Genomic DNA, 22,154 nt, shown 5'->3' with positions numbered 1-22,154 from the left:
GAGTTTCCTTCCAGTCTAAAATATGCTGTGATTCTAAAACTTTTTCTAATATTTTCTCTAAGATTACTTTCTTTTGGAAGGCATCCCAAACTTTGATGAAGCCAACAGTTAAGACCCATTTATTTTAGGTTTCTCAGCTAGGCACCAGTCTGTCTCCTTAGTTTTCATTACTGTTATTAGATTTCTTAAATATATTATGCGTGACATTCCAGCTCCACTTTTTGAAATAACAGTAAAGTCACAAAGTTGGATGGAATGGTTAAACAGAGGAGAATCTGGATATCATATAGAGAAAAAAGAAGAATGAACCTGAGAATGTCAAAATAGGAGTGGAATATAAAGTTAAATAAAAAGTTGCACAGCTGATGGACAATAACGGGAATTTCTTCTCCAGGGTAGGAGCTCCTTAGCTGAAAATTTTTGACCCTGAGTGTACCTGTTAATTGTAGATAACTAGGAACCACCCATAAAAAGATGCTTTTCTTAAAATGTTGTATGTAATCTTATAACATATCAGACAAGGCAGGAGATAAGGAATAGTTAGTGTTTCAAGATGTGGCACTGGTGAGGTTACACCTGGAATATTGTGTACATTTTTAGCCATGTGAATTGGTGAAATAAGGATCCAGATAGAAAGCACTGTAGCCAAGGGCTCCAAGGCTGTGCTGCAGAATCAGAAAAGCCTATTTTTCAATGAAGTATTCAGTATGATTAGCTTTTTTAATCTAGTAAAAGAGGTCGAGTGTGTTATCTTCATTTATGATCAAGGTTGAGTCCTAAGTATCAGATTGAGAAGAAGAACTTTTAAAGTTAAAGGACCCTGTCAGTTCAAAACCAGATTGTAATTTGATCATAACTGGAATTTAAAAGGAGGTTTCCATACATCAGAGGACTAATCTTTTGCGCTAGCCTTAGAAGTAGATGGAGTGGGAGGGAACGCAATTCTCACTGTTAAGGCAGGGCTTGGCCTTTTTACAAAAGGTGCTTTTGAGTTTGCAGACTGGATTTGTGATCCAGCTTCCTTCTTCATTCTTATTTTCTAATTTTACTGATGCTTGCATTGAATTGCCCTGACATATAGCTTTGTATATATATTTGGTGTGTGTATATATATATATATGTATATGTATATGTATATGTATATGTATATATGTATATATATGTGTATATATAATGGTATATTGACATATACCATTTCCTTGATGATGATTACTTTTATCCTAGGAAGCTAAAGGGAACTGTATGGTTGAGAATCTGAAAAACTATGAGCAGTGCAAGGTATTGCCAATAACAATATTGAAGGCAAAATTTGACTAAGATTAGCTAGAGGTCGACATTATAAAGTAGGCTATAATTGTTCATAGCAAGTAAAACACTGGGCGTGATGACAGCGGTAGCAGGGAAGGGTGCAAACTACAAGGAATGGCACATTTTGGTGTAACATCCAGGCAGACAGTAGTCATAGTTCACATGCTTTAAGAATTACTTCTCTCTTAACTAAAAGTCCTCTCAGGAATCATTCATAATGCACAACAAGGGCACAGTCAAATAAAATACTTCTCAGGAAAGTTCAGGTTTCCTTGAACTGCAGCTGTAAGTAGGTAAAGGGCTGCTCCAAAGTACACATAGCAGCAATATAATTTCACATTGGGTTTGCCTGTGCTGTTGATAACACTGAACTATAAATCTGAACAGTCTTCTAAGCACGAGTGTTTTTCAGACATCCAGTTTGTTCAATATACCCAAGGCATTAGATTTTCTCTTCCTGCAAGTCCTTGGCTGTCTTAGCTGAATGGACTTTAGCCATAGACTATGAAAATAACACTTCATACCAAAATACATTTCAGCTATCAATAACCATGAACATTTCTAAGGTATGGACGCCCCATTTTTAAATGCCAAGATGGTATGAACTATTATGATCTTGACAAGCCCAGGAAAAATGGTGTTTCACAAGAGTATACCAAAGGAACACACTTGCACATTTTCTATTTAATTAATTTTTGACCACTGTGGATAAACATGTATTTTGGGACCTTTAACAGAGGGCAGAACTGGGAGGAGACAAGATTAAAACTGCCTAAACCATAGTTTGTGTTAGAAGTTAATGATTCTTCTACTAAGTACCAGCACAGCTTTGCTTAACAAGAGAATAGTCTGACTTTTGAGCATTTGTGTGGTAGTATAACTGCTGTTGTTGTGGATACTGGACCTAGGTAGGAACCACTTTAATATTCTTTTTGTTTGTCTTAACCTTAAAATGTTGCCATTTAGTGTTTGCAGCTAATGAACGTTACCTGTGTAGTATCAGTTGCATTTGCTGTGGCCAGTAACATTCCTGTTGTAAGTGTCAATGCTTTAATGAGCGCAACATAAATTTGTATGAGTGTCTCTGAACAGTAAGTAACATATATCTTGAACAATGCAAGTGGCACTGAGGCCTGCACAGCACTGTGATACTCATTTTTCCTATTAGGTTAACTTAAAAGGTCTTACTACAATCCCTTAATGTATTTAAAAATTAATAAGGCAATTGGATTAGCACTGCAGTTAGGGAAAATAAATACAGTTCCATAACCTACCAAATGAAATGTAGCTCTTGATTTTTGATTTGTTAATCTACTGGATGGCAATATACCCCCTGAGAGTGCAACTGCCCAAGGACTTACAGTGTCTTTGCTGGATTCTGAAAGTTCCTTAAATGTCTCTATATTTTTCTTTCGTAAGAATCTACAAAACCTGTAGGAACTAATTACCTGTTATTCATGCTAAGGTGTTTAAATGGGTGTTTTAATTCATTGTAATTTACATATAATTAGGGGGTGGAAAACCAAGCTTACGGGTTTTTTAATGTTCACTAGGGAGTAAATCTACCTAACAGGCAGAGAGTTAGGCCCCTATACATTCATATACCCTGAAGCACTGAAGAAGTCTGCAGCTGTCCTGAGCAAGGCTGGCTGCTGTACTCTGGAGTGATCTTGCAAGGTGCTGTGTGTTTCCCATGGTGCTATGAAAGCTCTCAGCTCCCACAACACAAATGATCCACACTGATTATTAGTTAAGACCCTTGATTTTCCCCCACCCAAAGTGTTTCTGAGAAGAGACTGTCCTGAGCACAAGATCAAACCAGTTTGTCATATGTTCCCTGGGTGTGATGTAAAAGTGAATTAGAAGAGCGTTAACTTTCGTTCTCACAGTACGGCTTAGGGTTTTTTCATGTTTTATTGAGGTTTTTTCCTTATGCTTGCTTTTGGAGAGAGGATTGTTTTCTTCCCTCAAGAAGCAATTCAGGGTGATTTTTGTTTAGGTTGATTGACTACTTAACACCAGTATGTTATTTGACTGATCTCATCTTTCTGCAAATGCAACTATTTCAGGTCATTACTACAGTAGAACAGCTTGTGCAGGCAAAGTTTAATAGAGAAGTCATGTTAGTGAGAGGACACATCTGGTACAGAAAGTTTCATACTTTGGCTGGTAACAAGCCTTTCCTTGGCTTGTAACCAGATCCTTGGTTTATTAAGCATGGAAAAGACTACTAGTGAAATAAATCTAAAATAGCCACTTTATCAATACTTGAAATTGTCAGGCTCAACAGCTACGTTGACATCAATCATGATTTGACCTTTTATCTTTTTTTCTAATCTTCTTGTGGAATGGCATTTCTCCAGCCCTGATCTCTTCTATCTCCAACAGATTTCTGTGTAGGTCAGGGTCAACTGAGGATAGGAGGAGATGCTGCCAGGAGTTCCAACAGTTGGTTCTTGCGTATAACTTGCTCTAACATTTCTCTAGCACAGTTGCATCACCTTCTTGCTTCCTTCCTCCCATCCTAGCATTCCCCAGGAAAAAACAGCACCATCTCCAGTAGCATCTCTGCAAAGCAACAATAAGATATGTGTCATTCACTACTGACAGAAGCTGGTCACCCCTGTTCTTGTTCAATAGTTCTTCCCCTGGATCACTGGAGGAGCTGACAACTGACAGTACTAAGCCAACTAACTTCTAGCTGGCTTCACACTTTTCTGTATGTATCAAGCAGCCTTTTGCCCCACAAAGCTGTATTTCACTTTATTTTTGTTCTCTTTTTTAATCTTTTCTCTTTCCTGGTACCCTAATCTCTGCTTCTAGATGCCTTTTTCACTATTCACCTCTAACTGCTTAACCTACTCTTTGATAATTATTGCTCGCAATTTTCAATCTTACTGTCCTCCCTTCTTGTGCCTTTACAGTCTTTCTCTGAAGCACTTACTTGGATAGCCTCCCAATGTCTAAACTTCTTCAGTTACATGTACGGATACCTGACTGTCTTTCTCTTTTCTCTGATTTGCCTCTTCTTGTTTCTCTGCCTTCACTCCTTCTCATACTGAGATTCCAATTCATACTGTACTTTCAAACTCTCAAAATAGCCAGTTTAGTTCCTTGACCTGCAATGACATGCTACCCCAGCATCTTATTGTAGTCATTAATGCATCATGATAACAGGATAAGCTACTACCTTCAGATTACATAGGGACAAATAAATTTCAGAGGACTAGATGCTCAAAAGTACTTGTGTACTAACTTTTCCTGAGCACTAAAAATATAATTTCATAAACATAAATTCTTTCATCTACTTCTTGTTCCTATCTGTCTGAGGAGCCAAGGGGAAGGAACAGCTATTTTTTTTTGTTTAAATATGTGTTCTGACCCAGACTTACAGCACAGCCACAGAAGCAGTGGTACTCACATGAGTAAAGAATTTGGAAAGCAGATATGATCAGTGGGAAGAGAAAGAAGTTTTTCATGCCAGTGGTAGTACCTAGGGACATGCTTATGAACTTAAGACCAGGAGTTTAAGTTGCTTAAAACTTAAGTTTTAAGAACTAAGTTGCTTAAAACTCTGTATATTTGTTTTAATCATACTTAGGTATTAACCCTCTTATGACTGAAGAAAAACGTTCCTCACCATCATGCCTACCCTTCAAATGCTCTGACAAGTGTTACTCTGTCACATGGCCTGCAGCAGAGCAATTTGCAACTGCAGATGGACTTTTTCCAGCATTGGAAAAGTTCATCCAACTTTTTTCAGCTCCATTCAAGCATGGAAAACCTCTTTGTGTGATTTTCTGCACCCCTCTCTCTCTTCTTCACTCTTTTTTAAAATGAGGAGACTACTGTGAAAGGTGAAATAAATTAGTTCCTGTGAGCTATGATTTCTGAGTTCTGAGTTGAGGACATTAGTTCCAATACTGCTATCCACCCTGTGTGTCAAGATCTGCAGATCTGAAGAGGGTTTGTTTCAAGTGACCCATTTTTTTCCAAGGGGCTCCTACAGTGGCATCAGGATCTTCCTTCAGAAATCTGTTCTGTTTGTAGTTGGAGTTGCACAAACGGGCAAGTGTTTTCATTCTTTAAATAAACTTTTTTAATAGATGCATAGATTTCCATTACAGCTCTTCGCTGAACTGTTATTTTTAATTGCTTACTCATCTCTCAGATATAGCTTAAAAAAACTGAGAAAAATGTGAAGTATTATACTATTCATTACAATAGAATCAAATTCAACTTAATAATGAAACAAGGCTTTCAACAATAAAAAAATATGTTATATCAAAGGAGGATAAAGGTTTGTCATCTATGGCTCCAGGGTGTGCTCTTCCCAGGGGAACTGGAGCAGTTCTGCTGAACTGCCGAGTTGCAGATGATTTCATGCATTAGGGGATGTAGGCAGCCCTCTGCAAGCAGAAGGGGACTAGAGATACCCTGTATACTACTGCAAGAAGAAAAAACATGTGATATCCTTATAGGAGGTCAGTCAGCTAAAATAATAAACTCTTTTGTCATTATGAATTGTTTCCAACAGGGCAGTGTGAAGGAGTTGGTCAGATGGGATGATGTTACTACAGAGATCTTACCAAAACAACTGAGTCTTAAGCTGCATGGCCTGCAAATTCAGTTTCTCTAACACTCGCTGTGCTTCAGCACTGATGCTTGTTGACCCTTGCAGTTAGTTTTAAACAGAGACTTTGTCTCTTACTCTTCTGTGCAGATTGTCTTTTTAGTATGAAAAGTCTATAGACCCCACCACCAAAAAAAAAAGGGGGGGGGGGGGGGGGGGGAGAAGGGGGAGAGTGAAGAACCATTTCACCTGGAAAAGATGTTAAAACAAGATACTTCATAATTTAAATTACAATACATTCAAATTACAATTACAAATATATACTTCAAAATACCCAAGTCATTGAATCAAATTCTTTCCAATGAAAAGATTCAGTTCCATTGCAGCATTTTCCTTTAACTACTGCTTCAGCAGAAAGGTCCTTAAGCAACTCTGTTTCAGCCTATGTGCTTTTTTATTTACTACTCTTTTCTCTTGGGTTCAGAAAACTCAATAAAGAAATCAACCATGACAGTGGAAACCAAACCCAGCAATGACGATGACTCAAATCAAGAAGCAGAACCTTCCCAGTTTTTGGACGATGAAGCAAAAAAAAATCTACCAGTCAAAAAGAAGACTTCCTGTTGTACTGGCTTGAAGGTTTGGTTCCTTAATAATATCACCACCAATTACTGCTGTTATATGTTAAGAAATGTTGTTCAGGATACGACAAGCCAGATTACTTCATTCCTGTTCCCCCTGTCTTTTCTGGAACTGAATATACACTGAAAGTACAGGGGATGGTTGGATCCTATCTTTGTCTTAAAGAAAATAAAAATTCCTGATCTACCATATTTACTCTCAAGTTACTCATAGGTGGATCCCCTTTTTTGTAATTACAGAGAGGTAGCAACCTCTTGCTAGAGAGTCTAGAAAACTTGCAGCCTAAAATATTTGGCTATGATACAGTGTTGTCTGGAGGTTGCTATCACCACCCATTCTTGTAGGGCCAAAATAGGGTGAGGTGAATTGTATTCCAGGACTTTTATGTAGTACAGGGTGTAGGTCAAACAGTCCATTGATTCCCACAAGTACACAAGCTTTCAGGAGCACACCAGAAGAACTGACGGAACAAAGCAAGTAAACTAATAAGAATTTTGCTTTTGTATTAAAGCCTTAGTATTTATTGCTTCTGGCTGAGATGCAAATACTACAAAGGCAAGATTTCTTTTGACACCGATGTGTTTGGGTTTATGCTTTGAGTATAATACTTCAGCCAGCTGCATCTCAGGTTAAATTCCATAGGGTCAATGGAGTTGCAATCAGGGACTTATTTCTTTCTATAAAAAGCTCTGTAAAATGAAAGAGTAGTGGAAGAAAATAGGTAATTGCAAACTTCTCAGACTTCCAGAATAGTTCAGTTCAAATATCAGGCAAAAGTTGTTATGTTTCTTATTTTATCTGACTCACATTTGCCACCCATATAGACCTGCAAAAATAGAATCTGATCTCCCTGGGAGACTCACAGGTCTAACTATACCATCATATATGTGGGTAATGCTGCAAGGATGTGGGTCCATGCCTAACTTTATGGCAACTAAAGTGTAATAGACACAATACCTTGGAGGTAATAAAAGACAAACTATTATCCTCCCTCATCTTCCCATCAAATGTATTGTGGTTTACCTGGGGATTGCATTTTCAAACCCAAAATACCCAAGCCATTTTTGTTTGTGTTTTCATGCTTATCAGCAGTTGGTGATTTCAGCCAAAACCCCTGAAAGCACAGCTGGCAAAAGGCAAGAAAGTTGGTTCTTGCAGACTTTTTGCCAGTCTAGCTCAGGAAATGTAAAACTTGTCAGGACAAAGCCCACACATGTGAGATGTTTGTCCTTATTCCTGACAAAAAGAGAGTAAATGTACCTATTTTCAAGGTTTTACTTCCAGAATTCACTGCCTTTCTTACAGTAGATAGTATTGCAAAGTCTAATCTATATTTGCTTTTGTTTACTTACCCAACACTGTGCTGTATTAGAACTTTTACCCAGTGAGCAATAAGTCTATTTGTCTTTTAGACTGTGTTGAAATAGTTGGATAATATTTAAACAACCTACTTTAACTTTTTATCAAATACATCTTTATTCACAAAAGCCACAATGTGTGTTGGTGGAAACAGCTATGAAATTATAAAGGATAGTAAACTTTCCCTTATGAAGTATATGGTATACAGGCAACATAGCCATAATCAACACCTTTCAAAATATATCATCTGACACAGAGATTAATTTAATCATTCTGTACCACTTTCCACATAGTGGGATACCATAAAAATTTGAATAAAGCCCTAATTTTGATGCCATGGCTAGCTGTATGTATGAGTTAGAACCCGTTATGACCTGGCCTAAAATAAGTGACCTGTGGCCCAAGCAGAAGATAATTGGGACCAAGATTAATTTTAGGTTGGACTATGATCAGTAAATCTACCATGATCAGTTATCTCACCTCTGGCAAATTTTACTTTTCTGCAACATCTAGAAATCTCGCCATTTTGGCTGCCCAACACTGGGCCTCGTCGCTCTGATAAATTTAACCACAGGATGTCAGTCAGGTAAGTAGTCCCTAGTGAGTCTGCCAGATTTAACTTCCATAGTCCATAGGATTTCTGCTTCGGAAAACCTCTGGCCAGCAATGCAGGGAAAATGAGGCTTCCTGGCCGTTAAGATGGCTATGACAAACCTGAACCCCAAAGCAAGCAGCTGCTCTCAGTGCAGCACCCAGCACCAGCCTCTCCAGAAGCAAAAACCAGAGCAGGGAACAGACAGTGCTGAGAGACCACCTTGGCCCTCTGTAGCATTGGGATATGTGAAAATTCCCATACAACGTTGTTATGGCAATTTGAGTAACAAACATAGAACATGATGATGATTGCTCCACACAGTTTTAAACATATTTGATCCCTCTGTGACCAGTTTCTCTGCCTCTACCTCCCATTTTCTTTCTTAATCTTTCCTCAGGCATTTCTTGCTGCTTTATCGTTCAGCTACTTCAGTAAAGCATTGTCTGGTACAATTATGAAAAGTTCCATCACCCAGATTGAACGAAGGTTTGACCTGACATCATCTACTGTTGGTTTCATTGATGGAAGCTTTGAGATGGGTAATTTATATTCTGTAACGTGCAGAACATTGTTCAGACAAATATGAGGCACAACATCTGGCACTAATTTTGGTTTATTACCTTCCAGGTAACTTGCTGGTAATTGCATTTGTAAGCTACTTTGGAGCTAAACTTCATAGGCCCAAAGTAATAGCTGTTGGATGCTTTACCATGGCTTTGGGAAGTCTTTTAACAGCAATGCCTCATTTCTTCATGGGATAGTAAGTACTGATCAAGAATCATTTTGGATAGCCTAACATTGGAATTGGGTACTGCTTTCTAGTTTTTGAATAAAATTTGATGTACACTGAGTCTTAGATTACCAAAGGTCTATAGAACCTCACCTTGATGTGCAATGAATCACATTTAACACACACATCACTGTTTGTTATATCTGGTTGGAAAAATATGGCTCCTCTGAAGTAAAAGTTCAACTTCTTGCAAAAGCAGGAAAATCACAATGCTTTAGTTTTCAGTCAAACTTGTTCAGAAAAGAGATGAAGAGGGAAATGATTTTACAAAATCTTCAGAATTTTTATTTTTTCAGGAGGAAACACCTATGAAAATGTTACAAAAACTCAAGTTTCAAACAAAATATATCATTCTTTGAAAGTCTTCCACCATGCTGCTAGGCTCATGTCATTGCTTGAATGAATTATATACTCTTCCTGAATGGCAAACTGTAATAACAGGTTATTGGGAAAATCAGTCTTAACCTAAGAATGTGGTATTTACTGGCTGCTAACAGAGATGTCAGGATCATGTCGGCAGGAAAGTCAAACCATTATGAACCACGGTAAAGTTATGAGGAATATAAAATCCACTTATATAATTTCCAGGATAAGTCTGTGCTGTTTTGAACAGGATCTCCAAGCACTGAGCAGGTAACTTCACATTGAGTGACATCCCTACCTGAAATATGGCTCTATTTACAGTAACAGGAAACTGAGGTAAAATCAGGGATTCAGAGCTTACTCGCTAAAGAAGCCAACCTGCAACAATGCTCATTAGAAGAATTCCTGCTCCTTGAAAGAAGAAACCAGAGCCTTGTGTGAGATGACGTGTTTTGGTCTCTGTGGCAAACAGCTACCCCTCACACAAAGCAGCCTCTCAGCTTCAGAGTCTGCAGGTAGATCAGTGCTGGTAGAACTGGTACCACGTTTTTTCCTGTTCCAAAGGCATACGACTGGTTAAACTTATTTTCCGTGTCTGGTTAAGCTAATTTTTATTCATTTCCTCCAGGCTCAGAGAATTATTGCACATTGCTTATATGCATGTAACATTTCTAGCCATAGCTTTGATACTGTGGCAACACATAGAGTAAGACATATTTCTCTTGCTCTCTTAAATATATTAGAGTGATTTTAGGTATACTACTGTCAAAAGAAAATGGAGGAATGCTTTTTATCATGACAGCGGATTTTGTATTAGCAGCAGCCTTCTATTTTCCACTGCTTAAGACAGCTATGTATCTTGCTTATCTCCACTGGAAGCTCATACAGTTTGTGATGAACCTGGGCCTGTATTTTTATAAGGAAACTGTTCTGCACTGTCTCTCCTGATGAATGCTTTTTGTTTCAACCTGAAAAATAAGCCTGCCTGGTCTAACAGAGCTGCCCAGTTCCTAGAAACAAAATGTGTGCTTTGCTATACTGTTCTGCTTAAGCTAATTGCACTTTGCACCTCAGCAGGGCTCATATCTGGGAAAAGGATTATGCTAAAGCAGCTGAGCAGCTTCCAGCACCTGAACTGCTCAGCTGCCTCCCCACAGCAGTGCCCTGCTCCCTGTAAACACAGCTAAAGAGTGCCTTTTAGCCACTAATTTTGTTCACCTGATGCTATACAACAGTTCTTTCTAAAGCCAATGCCAATTATCAGACAAATGGGTACTGCTTGAGGATTATTTCTCCTCATCCCTCTCCTCCCCCCTCAGCCCAAAATACATATGTAGGATGAAAAGGAGGGCTTACACTCACACACAACAGTTTCCTCTTTTTCAGAAGAATTGATCTTCTAAACAATTAGACAGGGACCAGTCTTGGACCTGAGCCTAAATTTTGACACTGGAAGTTCGATCCTATATGAATTACTTTCAAAAGCCCTTTTGAATTTTACAGTTTAAAAGGTTATGTCTTTTAGACAGATTATTCTAGGGGGTTTTTTGGTTGTTTTTTTTTAGTGTTTTGACTTTCCAAAATATGCTTGAATAATCTTCTATTTTGCTTCTTCAGTAGAACTTTAAACAAAGTTACCTTTCTTTTTAGGTAAACCGCAGTCAAGTGGTTCCTCCCCTACTATTCTAGTATTTCCCTAGTGAGCACTGCTTCTGAACTTACTACTTTGTGTTTTCAGTTATAAGTATGAGACAGCACCACATACAGCTTCTTCAGCCAACTTAACTTCAAGCATAAATCCTTGTTCCCTACATCAAGATGTGAACAAAACGAAGATGTTGGAAATCTCCCAATCAGGTAAGGACCTGTAAGTGGAAGTACAAATACAGGAGCTAGTTTTATCCCTGGTTGCAAGTGGAGTAAATCATTGCCCCATGCAAGATGCTTAGTTAGGTTTCTAACTTCATTGTCTGTCTGGGAACATTACCAACACTTAAATTCACCTTGTGCATCTCATTTGGAGAATAAACATCCAGCAAACACAAATTATAAGGATCCAGATGCTTAATTTCCTGTGTTCACACTTTCAAATTACAGTAAAATCAGCCTAACGCTGAAGGGGATGGTAAGGCTGTGTTTGAAGGGATTCAGTTACCCAGGAGCTGGAGTAGGGAAGGTGGAAAAGATAGCATGACGGAACACGAAACTGCACTGAGTTAACTGGAAATAAATGGAGATTTCTATGATCTTGCTTACAATATGGAATATAGCTGTTTTCAATGTTGCTTTGCATGGGACATAGGTAGAGAAAGAGCCAAGCTGTGCCCCAGAAACCATCTGAGACTTCCTAAGTTAAAGACATGTTATATGCCAGGTAATATATTTATGACAATATCAATCTGTCATTTTATTTTACACATGCATTTTTTCTAATGCGTGATACTTATCTGTGTTTTTAGAAACCAAATACAATGGAGGAGGAGGAAAGGGTTATTAAAAAAATATTAAAAAGTATAATGAGGTTGATGGCCTTTCATTAATCTTCCATAAGGAAATGTTGTTAATACCTAAATACTAAACTGTAATAATTTCATGTGCTGAATTTCCTGTGTTTTGTCACTGTTTCCCATTAAACTATTCTGTTACAAAGATGTAATATCTCATCTGCAGGCTGTGAGAAGGAACCATCGTCATATATGTGGGTATATATCTTACTGGGAAACATGTTACGTGGAATTGGTGAGACACCAATAACGCCACTGGGCATCTCTTACCTTGATGATTTTGCTAAAGAAGAGAATGTTCCTGTATATGTAGGTAATCTCAACATGAAGTAAACGAAGGGATTCCTAGTATAAGAGGCCAATCACCCTCTGCAGAAGAAAACATTCAACCATTAAAATGTACTAGCATCTGCCTCATTATATTTTCAGGATGTTTGCACACAATAGCCATGTTGGGCCCAATGTTCGGTTTCCTGTTGGGATCTTTATGTGCAAAACTGTATGTGGATATTGGATTTGTGGATTTAGGTAAGAAAAATAGACGAAAAGTGAAAGTAAGTTAATACATGTTCCTAACAGATTCTTCTACACAGTTGTATAAGGTTTTATTAAATTAACTACATTAATATAATTTATATCTGATTTATTTTTATTTTGTTAATTTTATTATATGTTTTATTACATTTTTGTTAAATTACTGGAAGCTTTTAGGGTAAAGGCAGAATTAGACAGGGAACATATTTTAGAACTGTGTTTTAGGATTAAAGGACTAAAATACGTGTTTAACTTTTAAAGTTAGTACCAAGAACATTCACAGAACAGAGATGTTTTACTAAACGGGGACTTTAGTGAAAGGATTCTGCTAGCATAGCAATTTTACAGCTTTGGTGGATTTCCCACCCTTTCGGTTGAGCATTTTACATTACTTACTACTCATGTAATGTTTGAAGTACATTGTACACTTTTTGTCAGCCTTTGCTTATTTAGATGAAAAGAAAACACATACATGTATTCATATCTGCAAAATGCCAGTGGGGAATAGCAATCCCCTAAGTGGTGGCTGTGGCCTTTCATCCTATTTCCTTTCACCAGAAGAGGCAGGAACCATCTCCAAGGTGGTGTTTCCTGGCCAGCCCACCTCCCCACCTGCCAGACCAAACTGATGGGGTGTCAGGCTGTACAGACCGGTGATGGCTTTTTCAGGAAAAGGCCCTCTGTAGCAGCAACAGTGGGTGATCCTGTTTTTAGGATTAGCAGGACAGAGAAGTTTTCAGATCTTCAGGAGATCGCCTATAGTTAGAGAGGCGAACTATTTTGTCTTTGTCCTTTGTTAAGCCAATGTTTGACTTTACATATGCATAACAGTGAGCCAATCCTGGTCACGCTGAAAAGCCTTACAGTGTTGGTCCACCACCAAATATGCTAGCATGTGACAGTCCTAAAAACGCAACCAGCCAGTCGCATCCTCCTTGCAATAAATACAAAGTTTATAGTCATGGCTAATCTTGCCGATGCCACAGAGGATGCCCATATGCTTAATAACACAATTCAGGTTAGCAGAGGATGGTCTCAGCAGAAATGTATCAGCCCTAAAAGGACCACCTGGTTGGGGCCTGTCTGCACCTATTTTGGTTTCCTGTGTGTTGGATAAGGACCTCTGTGTTGCCATGTATGTCACAAAACGGCAGTCATCATAAGATGTAAAAAGGCAGATCAAACATAACACCATCCAGGGTATGATTCCTGATGCCTTCACAGCATGAACGGTGTCTCATAGATGATTAGCATTACCACAGAAAATCAGACATTGAAAAATGCAGACAAAGAGAAGGTTCAGCTTCTTCATTTAGGTAACTTGCATCTGTTTTTCTCAATTCCAGGAAGCATCACTATCACCCCACAAGATTCCCGCTGGGTGGGTGCATGGTGGCTTGGATTTTTAATAGGTGGAGTAGCCAGTTTTATAGCTGCTATTCCATTTTGCTTCCTGCCAAAGAGTCTGAAAAAGCCAGAGGAAGCCAATAATGACAGAACTTCATACAGTCTTTTGGGAAACATGGGCAGCACAAGGAATAAACTTGCTCCTGCAAAACCTAAGCCAAAGAAGTGGTCAGTAATACTGAAAGGCAAGTGTTTCACATGTTGTATAAATGTGACAAGCAATAGGCGTAATCTACAGCAGGAATGTAATAGTTCTGCAATTTTATTTTTTTTTTATTTTATTAAAACCCTGCATTTCAGTCTAAACCAGTTCACTCACAACAGGAAAGGAGGGATCTGCTAAAGTTTATCAGAAGTCAAAGAGCTTGTTCAAGACTGTGAGGTTCTGCATGCATCTCTTGCAATGCATCATCACCTGGGTGGCACCTACCTCTAAAATTTTGTGCTAGAAGAAATTTGAACAGTGGAAAACTTATCAAAACTTGAAGAAAATATTAGGGGGTTCCTTTTGCAATAATGAAAGACAAATTACTCATCTGATCATCGTACAGCTCACGGAGACTCTGAAGCACATTGCTGCCTGAGGAAGCTACAGCAGGCTTGAATCTCAGCCCTGGTTGTGCAGTCCTTAGGCTAAGAAAGGGGTGGAAAGGTGGTGGGAAGAGATGACTTTGCATCATTAGTCAAAATCTCTTGCCTTTGTTCAGATCCTAGAAGAAGACATTGGGCATCTCCACAAAGGCAGCTGTCACTTAATCTTGAACATGTGATAATATTCATGTAAGCTGAAAGGAGTCTTTGCTATGCGGAGCCCTTTAGTTTTGATGTGCAGATCTCACTGGAGCACCCAGGCCTTAAGCCATACTTCTGTGTTCTTTTAGGATTTTCTTCCTGTATCCCAACCTCTGGTGTTTTTCAAGAACATGATTTTGCTTTAAGATACTCACATACAAATGAAGAACAGTATGAGTCGCACTTGCACAGCTGAGAGAAGGATTTTGCCCTAAATTTTGTAGATTACTCACCAGTAATTATGCCATGCATCTTTCAAAGCCAACTCATATATCCCTTTCTTTCAGATTTCTGCACATCCCTGAAAAAAGTATTGAGTAATCGAATGTACTTTACATTTTTGTGTTGCTCAGTGTTACAGTTCAGTAGCTTTATTGGTTTCTTGACTTACAAACCAAAGTACATGGAACAGCAGTATGGACAATCTACATCTAAATCTAACTTTCTAATAGGTGAGTTACACCTGACATGAGCAATGGCTGTTTATGCTATAAGAAGTGCATGGGGATAAGTTCTGGCATGCTTTTTCTGGGACAGAATTTCTTGCCAAACAGACTGATGTAAATGCCAGTCTCTCCTGAACTTGAGTTATATAATAGCAGCATACGAAGTACAATTTTGGTGTCTATGGGACCAGAATAAATTATTATATTGTATCATGTCGTATTTATTGTATTATCACAAGGGCATCCCAAATATGCAATAAATGTGGTGTGGGATTTTTAATTGCTTCAACATCTGACCAATGCCTTGCTATGGAAGTGGATTTTAGGGGGTCAGAAATTGCATATACAACACAGGGATTAGGCTGAGCACAAAGTCACCTAGAGTCGTCATAACAGAAGCAGCCAGGGACATCAACCTGAGGACAGACTTTGGCTCTTAAGCCCATTGTGACTCTTATTTTAACATTCCCCTTTCTATAATCTCTTTCAGGATTGACATCCTTACCTCCTGTAGGTATTGGAATTTTCCTAGGAGGACTCATAATGAAAAAGTACAAAATGAGCATCATTGGAGCAACAAAGTTTGCATTTACCATGTCATTTTTGGCCTATGTTACCAGTCTCTTGCACTTTTTTGTTGGCTGTGAGAACCATGTGGTAGCGGGAATGACAGTGTCCTATGAAGGGTGAGTATAAAAGGAAGAAGAGTATTTTTTTCTCCATGGCAGCAATAATTCAAAAAATGTACTATGACATCAATGCTAAAAGAGGAACATTCTTTTGCAATGCTTAAGAGAAAGTGAATGCTACCCCGTGTCATTGTGATAGTTTTGTTGGTCAGCAGAGTGTCAGGCTGCCAAAGCACAACACTGGTTAAAGATTAATTAGAAATAAAATTACATCATTCCTGGTGTAGGTTGTTTAGCTGTATGTGGGCTGGTATTGCTGTTTCACATAGTGCTATCTCTACAAAAGAAGCAATTTTCTAGCGAAGTGTATTCAGTAAAACAGCGAAGCGTATGTAACAGAGCATTGGTAGCATATGCTGCACAGAGATGAAAAGGCTGCAACGTACTAGACTCTCAGTCTACTGTAAACCAAAATTATGCTTTTATGCCTACTGAAGATGCTCTCTCCTCTCAGGAGAGAGACAGGGTATAAAAGTTACAGGCTGTTATTTTTTTCCGTGGAGTGAGTGAAGATACCAGTACAGGGGATGCATGCTAGGATCTGGCTGTTCAAGCAGCCCAGCACCACAGTAGCATATGGGATGTCACTGCCTCATGTCCAGCCTGCTCAGAGTACCTCGTGGCTAGTCTGAACCTGTCTGCCTCCCCCTGAAGTTCACCCACAGTTCAATAATTTGTCACTCTAGTTCATGTATCAAATCATACTGGTTCACAGCTGAAAATGTGGAACTGGACAGGCAGGATGCCAAGGAGGTTTATATTTGTTGGAACCTGAGGGTTAATTTTTGCTTGTCCTTTACTCTGCAATGCTTTCACTAAGAATGCAAATGGTGGACTTAGTGGAATATGCTGAGTAAGCACAGAGATGAAAGAAATGGCAAGCACATAAGCTTATTTAACCCAGAAAGGAGAAGATGAAGGAAGACATCCCTCTTTGTTACAGATCAATACCCAAAGAACATCTGAAAGTAAAAGGGAATACTACATTCTCCATATCCTCTAGGAAGACTTAGGCTAGACTTTAAGAGAGGAGTATTTTTTTACTATGGAGACCAGGAAATCTAGTTTCTACCCCTGATGCATATTTACCAGCATCTAAAGATGTACCTGATAAGACTGTGTTAACTGATGTTAGCCCTGCATCCAATTAGGGAGTACTCTAGCTGACCTCTCAAAGCCTTTCAACTTTTCCTTTTTTTTTTTTTTTTTGTATACAACTGCCAGCTATAATCAATAGCAACATTGTGTTTTAAAATTCTTTCCAATCTAGTAATCACTTTCATATCAGCGCAAGTAGGATGGAATCTCAAACAAACAGATAATACTGTAGAGACTCAGCTATGAAAATGTATGAGGGGGGTTTCAGGACAGCAACACTGTCACACAGAAGGGACTACACTGACCTCAACCCTGAATTAAAAATTTCTTACACTTTTACACCTGTCTGAACTTAATTTCCAAGCAAACCCATTCCATACAATGAAAATGCCATATTTTCTGAGTGCAACTCTGACTGCAAATGTGCCTCCAAAGCATGGGATCCTGTGTGTGGAGACAATGGACTCACATACGTTTCGGCCTGTCTAGCTGGGTGCACGACTTCGGTGGGACATGGAAAGAACACAGTAAGACCATGCTTCAGTTTCTGAGGTTTTCTAACAGCTTATTTCCCCCGTAATGTCAGGAATTTTGTAGTATAATGCATTTAAGGAAAACCAAAGTTAGTGGGGACCAGTCAGAAAAGTATTTATGATTTCTGGCTATGAACAGCACAGAAGACATAGAAATTTCTCGGAGTTACCGAGCATTAAGCAAAAAGCCCTAGCTCCTCGTTGTAGCTATTAATTTTCGTCTTTTGTAGATTAAATACAGGAGGGGGAAACAAACAAAACAAAGTTGTTACATGTTGCCTGAAGGTTGTCCACAGCTTGCCTTTTGTAAACCTCAGTTTGGCTGCCCTGAGGTTTTAGCCAGCAGTCCCTAAGACAGTGTATATTCTTCCCTGATACTGATCATTAATGTGTAAGTATGAAGACTGATTTGAGGGGAAGCAGCTTGTTTCCTCCATGTGAGGCTCTGGAATGGCAGGATACCGCTTATTTCTATAGCTGGTTGATTTCTGCTCGGCACCAAGAGCTGGGGCTAGCGCACAGAGTCCCAGACAGGCCCACAGATATGTACCTTCATTGGACTGAGTAATTCCCATGTTTTCTGATGCAAGATGATCACTCCAGAAGATACATGGTCTGGAGCTGTCTTTTGCACTCAGTTTTCCCTCCAACAGATTTTTCTTTGCAACTGGTTTCTATCTGTTGTCTACAGTCATCTCCAAAACACATTCTTTGCTTAAAACCCTAAGGGGGGAGGCAGGGGAGAAAGGCCAAACACATCTGTGGCAGTGGGACTGCTACCTCCCACACCAGTCTGCTTCTGTAGAGGTTATAGTTTGTGGCTCACAGTTCCCCTTCCCTCAGCATGCCCTCAAGGCCTTGAATCTCTGCTTAAAAGCTATTCCTCCTAAGCTATCAGCACACCTACTTCTTATCTCAGGGCTCTGCATGAGCTGTGTCTTGACAGGCAGCTGCTACTTACAGCTGTGAGGTACCTCTTGTGTATCAGTACTAGCAGAGAGGGACCTGTGACCCAGGTGCTTTCTCAGAGACAAGCCAGCTAACAAGTAGTGTCACCTAACAGCAAAAGGCATAGCTCCTTGAGCCTCGCTTTGCTACTTCCACTGCCCTCCAGCGACACAAAGGCTGAGGCCAGCCTCAAAGGTCCCGTGGCTATTCCAAACATCTTCCAAAAAGGGCTTGTATGACCACTGGTGAAAACAGGCTGGCACAGAATGTCCCTTCCAACACTGAGCGCTGCCTGTAGGAAAGAAAAGCTGCTGCTGTCCATTGGCTCAAGAAAGGCAAAATAAGATAGGAAAGGGATGCTTAGGAAGGCTTCAGGCTCTGCCTGTGACCAAAGGCAGGATTCCCCATTGCATGAGCAGTGTCCTACCAAATCTGCTTTGTGTCTTCCAGGTCTTCCATAACTGCAGCTGTCTTGAAGCCAGCAGTTCATGGACAGGAAATAACTCTGCCACCTTGGGGCAATGTCTGAAAAGTAAAGATTGTTCAATGAAGTTCATTTATTATACAGTAATACAAGTTATAAGTGGCTTTTGTTATGCATTGGGAGGCACCCCAGCATACATGATTATGTTTAGGTAAGTAAAACTAATTGTGTACCAAAGATTGAGGCTTTCCAATGAGAGGATCAAAATTATGTTTAGATTTCTCTTTTTCCCTTCGGGAAAAAAAAAACCTCTTGCAGTATAATATGCTTTTTTTAATGAATTGTCATTTCACATTTTTCTGTAGCTGTTAGCATCAAACCTCACTTTGCTGCTGTCTGTAAGTCAGTTCTAGTGTGTTGCTTCCAGCTATTGTGAAATGGTTTCTCTTACACTTGCCATACACCCAGATTTTCCAGAACACATCCTTTCTCTGCTTGGATATTCTGGCTGTATGGATTTTGAAAATTGCCATGCAATTGTCAGGATTTCTGAATCTGGGGTTGCCCTAACAGATTGTGCTTATCAGATGTCTGGAAAACCAGGACATATGAAGGCTCAGCCTGAGGCTCCTATGATCATATGTATCAAGGTACAGAGAGTGCAGGCATACCAGGATGTGATTTGGAACCACAAATACAAATTAGCAAATACCTTTATATCACAGCACTCTCCAAACTATCAAGCTGCAACAAGGTCTTTTACCATCTCATACCAGCATACTCTTCATGCCAGTCCCTCTGCTGCCTTCTTCTAGTCTCACCTCATCCAGAGCATGTGTTCTCTCTCTTCTCTCTGCTTCTTCTCTCTTCCTCGGCTGCTCCCTCTTCACTGGCTCTCAACCTTCACAGAGCCATCCACAGCTGCACCTTATCTACATCAGCCAACCCACTGCCTCTGAAGCCAGCCCACAGCTGTATATTATCAATGCTAATTAGCCCAGCTTCATTCTTCTACAATTCCCCCTTTTTTCTTTTTTTTTTAAACATTTTCATACCTTATGTTTTTAACAATCATTACAACCTTTTTACATACATTTTTCATACAGTACTCTATAATTCCTCTACAATTCCCCCCCACACACACACACCCTTTCTTTTCCTTTTTAACATTTCATACCTTAGGCTATGATGATTGTTAAATACCTTTTTACAAATAAACTTTTCATACAGTTTGGACAACTTGTCCCTGAACTCATACTTATATTCCTTCTTCACTTTTATCTTGGGCTTTTCATCTTCTGCAGGTTGATCACCTTTCTTCTTATCTGCTTTCTTAGCATCTAGGATTTTGATTTCTTCAGAGGGGGGTTCTGATGAACTTATAGTACCTTGTCCTTTCACCTCTTGGATCACACTGGACAGTAACCTGAGTGAGCTTGCAGCAGCAGCAAATCTAGAATACAGCACTAACACATCATTCTGTTTTCTGAAAAACTTCTCAACATCCTTGTGGTCACCCATTTCTTCTACAACTGGGGACACCTTCAATGAGCACATAAACACTGGCAAGAATACCACCAGGCCAAGCAGCAGCAGGAGCCACCCGCAGCACCGCACTGCTCCCGCGCCTTCCCCCGGCACAGCCATCACTGCTGTCTAGCCGGACCCGCTGCCACTGCGGGCTGCTGCCACATCTGGCCATGTACTCTGCTGCTATCACCCATTACCCTCAGTCTCTTAACTCCACAGCAGTCAGGATTCCTTCCCTTTGATCCCAATGGCTCAACTTTACCAGTGTCTGATCCAGATCCCCAGGCTCTTCCTGCCTATCTCAACGCAATCTGGATCACAGGCGATCCCCTCCTGTCTTCACTACGTTGGGTCACTGCCATTGCTCTTCCAAACATACCCCGGCACAGCCATCACTGCTGTCACCACTCATTACACTCAGTCTCATAATCTGAAGGTCCTTACACAGGGCACCAATTGTCACAGCACTCTCCAAACTATCAAGCTGCAACAAATTCTTTTACCATCTCATACCAACACACTCTTCATGCCAGTCCCTCTGCTGCCTTCTAGTCTCACCTCATCCAAGGCACATGTTCTCTCTCTGCTTCTTCTTCTCTCTTCCTCGGCTGCTCCCTCTTCACTGGCTCTCAACCTCTTCACAGAACCATCCACAGCTGAACTTTATCCACATCAGCCAACCCACTCCCCTGAAGCCAGCCCACAGCTGTACATTATCAATGCTAATTAACCCAGCTTCATTCCTCTACACCTTTCAATAACCTGAAGAGAAAACTCACTCAGTAGAAAAATACATTAGTGGCAAATTTAATGGTAGTCGTAAGAGCATTATGTCATCTTCACTGAGCATAGAAAATGGTATATGAACTCTTCTTCCTTCCTCGTGTCTGTAAGACACCTTTCTGAGTGCTGAAGACATTAATATTTGTAAGGAGGCGGCAGAGCCTGGATGTATAATGGATCCAAGATCAGTGCTCATTTCTGATGCCGATGGGATGTGGTTCCCCACGAAACATGGGCATATTGCCAGCTGGCGTTGTGTATTTCAAGATGTGCATTTGTACAGAGGGATGTCATTTGAGAGTAGAAAGATGCTGTACTAACGTAGGTCCTTGCAATATTTTTATTATAGGTCAACATGATATTTCCCATCAAGTGAGTAAGGTATATCCCACCAAGTGAGGAACATGTATGCCAGGGGTTGAGACAGTTGGACAGCCCATTTCAATAAGACTAGGATAGGCTGTGATTATGACTTTAAAATTTCACTTCTTTCATTATGCTTAGTGAGTGGACTTCCCAGGAGCTATGTGATGGAAAACAATAGATTAATTCACCTTTTTTATACCACTTAATGTATTTTCAGGAGATGTAGGAAGAAGTCTCCTTCCAAAGCTTAGCTTTATGTCATTAAGAGTATTAAATTCAGGGTAACTAACAGTAGTTTAATAAACATGTCTAACCACTACATAGAAAAATACTTCATACTTCTCACTTTCTTTCAGATGTGTTCAGCCAGAGTTGAAATCTCTTGCAGTTGGTCTATACACACTCATTATGAGAATTCTAGGTAAGAGAAATCATTCTGACTGAGATGCTTGCTCGTATGGCTTTAAATG

General features: G+C 39.7%; 1 protein-coding gene across 4 annotated transcripts in view; it reads left to right on the top strand.

Annotated features, from left to right (window-relative positions):
• The window catches only part of LOC308065324 (solute carrier organic anion transporter family member 1C1-like), a 43,245-nt gene that overhangs the window by 10,149 nt on the left and 10,942 nt on the right, over positions 1-22,154 (top strand). For 2 of the 4 annotated variants that reach the window (XM_080391153.1, XM_080391155.1), the window contains exons 2-13: positions 6,366-6,520; positions 8,875-9,016; positions 9,105-9,237; positions 11,369-11,487; positions 12,301-12,447; positions 12,564-12,662; positions 14,015-14,260; positions 15,155-15,319; positions 15,804-15,999; positions 17,465-17,627; positions 19,032-19,216; positions 22,041-22,105. In XM_080391153.1, coding sequence (XP_080247279.1) covers positions 6,389-6,520; positions 8,875-9,016; positions 9,105-9,237; positions 11,369-11,487; positions 12,301-12,447; positions 12,564-12,662; positions 14,015-14,260; positions 15,155-15,319; positions 15,804-15,999; positions 17,465-17,627; positions 19,032-19,216; positions 22,041-22,105 — 1,792 coding nt within the window. In that variant the 5' untranslated portion in view covers positions 6,366-6,388. Of the gene's footprint in view, positions 1-1,131; positions 6,521-8,874; positions 9,017-9,104; positions 9,238-11,368; positions 11,488-12,300; positions 12,448-12,563; positions 12,663-14,014; positions 14,261-15,154; positions 15,320-15,803; positions 16,000-17,464; positions 17,628-19,031; positions 19,217-22,040; positions 22,106-22,154 lie in introns of those variants that run through there. The other 2 variants (XM_080391154.1, XM_080391152.1) reach the window with 2 other exon arrangements.

The sequence above is a fragment of the Falco punctatus genome (genome assembly GCF_963210335.1).
Source record: "Falco punctatus genome assembly, chromosome: 6".
Classification (NCBI taxonomy): Eukaryota; Metazoa; Chordata; class Aves; order Falconiformes; family Falconidae; genus Falco; species Falco punctatus.
Note: the sequence above shows the minus strand (reverse complement) of the source record. Positions and strands in the feature narration are given on the sequence as shown.